At 41.4% G+C, this 7,142-nt stretch overlaps 1 protein-coding gene across 1 annotated transcript in view; it reads right to left on the reverse strand.

Annotated features, from left to right (window-relative positions):
* Grm1 (glutamate metabotropic receptor 1) overlaps positions 1-7,142 on the reverse strand; it is a 398,699-nt gene that overhangs the window by 57,740 nt on the left and 333,817 nt on the right. The window contains exons 4-5 of the mRNA XM_008836709.1: positions 5,953-5,998; positions 5,211-5,379 (exon numbers count right to left, since the gene is read on the reverse strand). Of these exons, the coding sequence (XP_008834931.1) occupies positions 5,211-5,379; positions 5,953-5,998 (215 nt within the window). The remainder of the gene's footprint in view (positions 1-5,210; positions 5,380-5,952; positions 5,999-7,142) is intronic.

Consider the following 7,142-nt stretch of genomic DNA (forward strand, 5'->3'; position numbering starts at 1 on the left):
GGAAGGAAGGAAGGAAGGAAGGAAGGAAGGAAGGAAGGAAGGAAGGAAGGAAACAACAGGAAGTCTATGAAGGCAGTCTCTACAGGAGTCTGTCCCTATCTTCGCCGGCACTTTCTTTGTCTCTACTAAACTTTCCCTCCCTCATTCTTAAACACTGTTTCCTTAATTCTGGATTCTGTTTCCTTGGTGTTTTTAAAGTGGATCATTATTTATGTTTTTATTGTGGGCTGTTGAAAACCCAATGCTTAGAAATTAACATTTGCACTTGTAGTTCATATAATAACAGAGTCAAACAACATGTGGCCATGGGATGGTAAGAGCTTTGGTTAGCTCTAAGCTCAGCTTTGGAACACTGTAGATGAGAGAACTTAGAGGCAAGAGACTCAGCTCCTCTGGTCTCAGCTCTATCACCTATAAAGCAGGAAGGGTCAGTAACACTCTATTTGTAAGAGTTGCTTCAAGGGGTTACTTGAATGCGTACAATGTACTTGCTCAAGGACTTGCTAGATGAATGTGAGCTCTGACTTGCATTCCTCCTCCCTCCAGTCTTCGTCTTACTTCCTCCTTTCTTTTACTTTCCCACCCATTCTTGTTCTTCTCCAAGCCAAGTAAAAATGCTGTGGGTTCTGCCTGTGAGACAACGTGCCGCAGGGCCCTGCGACTTACTTGTACATTGCTGGCATCTTATATGTGACCTTGGGCTCTACTGAAAGCCTCACCTATTTTCCTTGGGCTCTTGAAAATCAGATGTAGACAGTTTGCAAACTTCTGTATTGTCTTTGCTTCTCTCACCATTGCTTCATCTTCTACCACTTCTGGTTGTCTCCTTGATGTGAGAGTAGGTTCTCTACTGGACTCAATATGACCACCCCACAGAGGACTCTCCCTGGCTGTCATCCCTCCCACTCTTTCTAGAACCTTAAAAATGTTCCAGATAATAGACAGACTGGCTTCCTCATGCACTGCCTAAAAGGATGAATGAAGTGATGTAACTCCCTCTGAACATAAACTTTAACCACAAGAAACACAAAGATGGTGAGAGTGCATCCCTTCCTTCCCTTTTCCTCTATATTCAGTGAAGCAGTATACTGCTCAGTAATACACCACGTTGTTTTGCTCTGTCTTTCTTCATTCCTTCAGGTCTTACTTCCACTCTTCTGTGTTTTTGCTTATCTGGGATTGAACCTCCCAATTAAGAAATGATACTGAAGGCCTGCATGATTTTTATGGTTCACGGAAACCTCTGTCAAAGAGACATCAGTGAACTGTGTTTCCCAGGACTTCCTGCCTACTCTCTTCTGAATTAGTTTGGCAAACTGGAATGAACTAATGGGTGACCAAGGGCAAGAAGACGTAAGCCAGAGTATCTGCACTCCCCATTCCTCTAGTAAGTGAGAGCATCTCAGATGTTCTAGTTTGCTTTCAAAACACTCTGACCAAAATCAACTTGGGGAGGAAAGGGTTTATTTGGCTTATGAGCACAGTCCATCATCAAGGGAAGCCAAGGCAGGAACTCAGGGCAGGAACCTGGAGCACAGACCATGAAGGATAGCTGCTTACTGGCTTGCTTCCCTGGCCCGTGCTCAGCCTGCGTTCTTATACGATATAGGCTCACCTTCCCGGGGTGGCACCACCCACAGTAGGCTGGGCCCTCCCTTGTCATTCAACAATAGAGAAAATGCCACACAGAAATGGCCACAGGCCAGTCCGATAGAGGCAATCCCCAGTTGAGGCTCCCTCTGCACAAGTGTGTCAAGTTGACAACTAAAGCTATCCAGCACATCAGCACAAGACTCAGACCTTCCTGCGTTCTCACTGCTGTTCATCTCTCAGTTGCCATGGTCCCCCTTCATATTTATGACTTTCATTTATTAAATGCCCCCTATTGAACTGCATGGCATAGTCTTTTTACCTGACCAGACACACTGTATAACATGTAACAATAAAGTATGTTTTATTTACCTAGACTGGGATTTCCTCTCCCAATAAAGCATCAACACCATAAGATATTACTTAAATAAGTTATGCAGTTCTAAAAACAAGTAATGGGAAAACTGAGTTCTTAACAGCTTCAGAAATAATTATCATAATAAAGTTTTATGGATTCTCAGAAAGGACATCAAATTATGATGTTAGCATTTAAATGTCATTTGACATTTACAATAGATAGTCTTTTCTTGAAGGCTTTACTTCCTAGTTAATACAAAAGCATGACCTATAGTCCTTGGCAAGCTTATACTCTGCTGTCTTCATCCAGGCTACTGAGATCTGGCTCTCTCATTATGGGCCTGGTAGGTGGCAAATTAGTGGCATTAGAGTTTAAGTGATGTTATTTGGTAATGGGAGTCAGATTTCATTTGTTTCTCTACCTCCCAAGGTGTTTCTGAGAAATAAACACCCCATCTCCTCCAAGTGATGTTAAGAACAGGAGTATTTTTCTCATGCAGGGTACAGAATATTTCTAAAATTGGCCCCCAAGAGATTTGCATTTATCATGAGTACTGTGTAATGGCTCAGCAGTCATTACTGGGATTTCCTTTGATAACACCGTAGAAGCATAACACAGAGAGATGCATGCAGAGTTTTGCCTCTGAACCTGAGGAGAAAAGGGGCCTCTCTGTCAGAATGTGCAGGTGGGAATTCACATGATGTGTGAACACCCAGTCACAACCTGGCAAAGACAGAGTGTCAAGAGGGATGTTGCAGGAGCTGGAGTACAGTGAATGCTTGGGGAAAATTTTTTTCCTGCCATTTTTTTCCCCACCCTATATCCTGAAAAGTGAAAAATCATTCCATAAGCTGTTTTGCAGTGATTGACTGCATAGCTTAGTGGTCACACCCAGACTTGAAAAAAGTCAGAGACATGGAGCAGGGCTTCTATGTTCTCCCTATGCGTGACTTCAGTTATTCATGTGCTATCTTTTTTTCCCTATATATTAACAAAATACAATAGGCATCCATCCATTGGTCCAGCATATCAAGGGGAAGTTTGCTGCCTCTGGATTTCTGAGGACATACTCCTGTGTACCACTAGATGGCCTCGTGTGAAAGAATTCCATCTGGACAAGAAGAAATGGATGCTCAGGGAAAAGCAGAACTGTTAGCTCATGCACACTGGTTTGCCTGGAGTTACTCTTGTAAGACTGAAATACTGCATAGGTTGAAAGCTAACATTATCTCCTCTGCTCCACATACCCAGCTCATGTGAAGAATTCTTGGGCAAATGTTCCTACAGTCCACTGAATTAGTTCATATTCTATTGCAAAAACAAAATACCAGAGGCTGGGGAATTTATAGATAAGAGACATTTATATGGTTTTGATGAGCGAAAGCCCAAGGTTGGTCAGCCCAACTTGGTTACTCATGAGGGCTTCTTTAGACTGTATCACAAGAAAGAGAAGAAAGGGAAAGGTAATTGATTGCATGCAAAAGGATTTAAGTGTACGGGTGACTTCATTTTATAGCAAACTACTGTCATGAGAGTTCACTGCATGACAAAAATGACAAATTATTAATCTCTTTTGAGGGTGATGCCACCAATGGCCTAAATACCTCCCAATAGGCCCCACCTCTTCTACGTCTCACCACCTCTCAACATTTTCACACTGAGGACCAAGTTTTCAACACACACATCTTTGGGGAACACACTGAAACACCACCATCCACAACTCAGGGGTTAAATGTGGCCATAGTGGCCATGGTAAGAGTCCATTGGCATCCTGTCCTAAATGGTTAGCTAGTTGTCATGAGCATAATCAGTTTTAATGTAACTTCTGCAGTGAAGGTACAAGATATTTACAACTACAGTCAACCTCAGAAGTTCATATTTTTCTTAAAGTGACTCAAACTACCAGGAAGGGTCTTATCTGTTGTCCAGTGCTCTCTCCTAGGTTCCAATTCTGTCTTTCCTAGTGAGTTGAGATAAGGCTTCTCAAGTCACCATAGTACAACTTCAGTTAGGCTCTGCTTCAGAAGCCGTAAGCACACTGAGTGTCCCTAAGTATGCTTCAGACCTCCTTTGCTTGGGGGGGGGGTCTGCTGTTCCCAGTAGGAATGGCAAAGCAGCACAGTTGCACTAGGAGGGGGCCAGAGCCTCACACAAGATCGTCTCTAGCCCCAGCTGTGTCGTGCGACATTTACATGACAGCCCGTCTGCCTCCTGAGGTGAATCACAGAAAATTAGAGATGAGCAAGGCCTATTAGTTCATCTGATCTGAAAGCTTGCCAGCTCACGGTCCCGCCCCTATGCTTGGTTTCCTTGTACATCATCCAGCAAGACTGTGACTAGCCTAGGACACAGACTGATGATTCCCAGACTCCTTCACTGAGCATTCCTCCCGGCCGTTTAGCAGAGGCAGTGTTTGGCATTCATTTACTCTAACTTTCTGTATACAGTAGTGTTAGAGTTATTTACTTCTCCTCCCCTGGAAGCCCCTGGATATAATTAAAAATTTGTTAGAAAAAAAATGCCCATTTCAGAACAATCAAGGTACTCGGAAGAGAAAAGGGAAATGCTGAGCAAAGTTTCTGTTTTGTTTTTCTTTATTTCAACTGTTACCTTAGCACTGTGCTTAGCATTGTTCAGTTTTGCTTTCTTTAACAGTAACTAGAACTATGACTAAGTGATATTACTGTTCTTTATATACACACGTTAGTTTCTGAATTTTTAATGTTAGAACAATTGACAAAATGTTGTATCTTCAAGTTGGGCAACAGAGATTCACTATATGTACACACAATGTAATGCTTCGCCATAAGGTTCATTAACATATCATCACCATAGCCTGAGCTATGGATTAGAGCCCCAAAGCATTCCTCTGTAATAGTATCACTGGATTCCACACTTACCTCTGTTTCAATTTTTAATACTATTATTCATCTTGCTGCCTACATTATATATAAGTTCCCAGCCTATCACTGCAATTAAAACATTCTTCAAATATTTGGTTAATTTGACCTATTTCTTAACCTAATAGCTATGTATCCATCTAAATATCTAATACGATCTAAATGCCCATCTAAATATCTAAGCACCTATATCCTAACCTAATAGATCTCAACCTTTTCAGTTTTAGATAAACATATGGGTCAAAACAGTACCCTCATGCGCCCTTTCGGATGGTCTTGCTTCACAATAACCATTTTTTCCTTATTACTACACAGGTAGGGGTCACTTTGTAATAACGTCCAGGAATGTATTTGTGGGTTACCTTAATCTGACCCTTCAAGCAAGGCTCACTGCACACAGACCGGACCACTCCACTCTTGTTCATCTGGATTTTGTAGTCATCGATGTTCAGCACGCCTTCATGCCAGGTTCCCACGTGGACATAGTCATAACGATTATCTTCTGTATACTGTAGATTCATGATGTCATACCTATAAAGAGAAGTCAGTTTTATTGGGTATGGTCATGATGGAGGAAACAAAGAAACTTTGTAAATAGATTTTAATGTAGAGAAGACAGAAGGCTTCATCCCTCAGTCATAAACAATCCTCTGGGATTCTTACATTTGCTTTCTATCATAATCCACATGGTATTTTGCCTAAGGTCTATGCTTGGCTTCTTACTGGATCTGCGGAGGGATTATTTTGTGCGATGCCCACATATAATGTTCACCCTCCCAGACTAGAATATGTCAGGACCTCTTGCGCATTATGTTTGACCTGATAACTCGATGGCAATTAACCAGCATATATTCTTCTTCCAAGACTGTGTTCTGCCTTTTCCCCTCCCCATGTTCCTGCTTCATCCATTCTGGATCACTCTCTCTTTGAGCCTGAGTCAGATTCATCATCTTTCTCTGCCCCATGCCCTGGAAAGTTATTCTCAATAAGTCTACACCGGTTTCTGAAATCTATTGGTTATATCTGGCCTAATTTATCTAGACAACAAGTATCCATTTATTGGCATTTTTTGGCTGTTCTTAATGTGTAAAAGTATCCTGTCACCCATAGGGTAGCTCAGGACTTTTCCGCATCTGGATTCTGACAGTTTCTACAAACAGAAGACGCCTAAAAGAAAAGGCAACTTGTAGAGAATCAAGGAAGCTCCCCTTGCCTGGGGAGAAAACTTACAGGGTATGCTTGCCACTCATTATTCATATTTTTGGTCTTCCGGTTTTTGGCTTATAGTTACTATGGTCCTTGGTGCTGAGACATATCAGAATATTTCAGAGTAGCCCTGGGTGATAGTCAGTAGGCAGTAATTGTGAACTTCCAGCTCACATGCATCAGGGAGCAATGACTGCAATGTCCAACTCCATCCAATACCTTTACATTTTGAACTCACTGTGAACCTGTTGTGCATGTTTGATATGAGCAGTTTTGGGGGTGCTGTTTCCATTAATATTTGTATTTTATTCCATGTTAGAATATGGTACTTTCTTACAAGCTTTCAATGAAGGCTTTGCTGTGCTACCAGCTCTGAAATATCTTCTTCCAATACATCACTTTCCTCAGACTTTCATTAGCACCTCTTCCTGCTCTTTCATAAAGGAAATCAATTCACACTTCATTAGCATTTAGAAACTGAAATTTTCACAATATTTTCCTATGTAAACACTTTTTTTTCAGTTCCAAGTGCTGGAGGTTAAAACAAAAAGAACACTTCAAAGCTGTCAGGGTAAGAATGCTGACTGACTAAGGAGAGTCTCGGGGCACTGGCATGTTAGTCAACTCAGCTCCGTTTTTTGTTTTGCTTTTTCTTGACCTCAGGGATCTTTCCTGAGGTTGTATTTTATTTGGAATATCCTCAGGTTATAAATTACATGCTCAGAATCTTCTCAGTGCATTCAGTTTATGTTACATGATGATTGAATAAAATTGTTACAGGATGGACCAAAAGCCTAAGTGATGCTATAACAGGATCTGGAAGCCAAAAGGAGGTGGAGAGAAAAGGGATTGGACAGATTAAGTGGACGCATTTCAAGTAGGGGAAATGTCCCTGAAAGGGGACCCAAAGGAACACTCATCATTTTAATATGTAATTAAAATGGGAGAAATAGAAGTTAATGTTGCTCATTTATGTTTTGGATGCATTAGAAATAGAAACAGAGGAAGGAAATGTGTGTTTGTGGAGTGCAAAAACTATCTGGCCCGTGCTAATCACTAAGCAAATTGTGTATGTGTTTTGGGGATTT

Source organism: Nannospalax galili, unplaced genomic scaffold (assembly GCF_000622305.1).
Source record: "Nannospalax galili isolate Female #2095 unplaced genomic scaffold, S.galili_v1.0 scaffold377, whole genome shotgun sequence".
Taxonomy (NCBI): Eukaryota; Metazoa; Chordata; class Mammalia; order Rodentia; family Spalacidae; genus Nannospalax; species Nannospalax galili.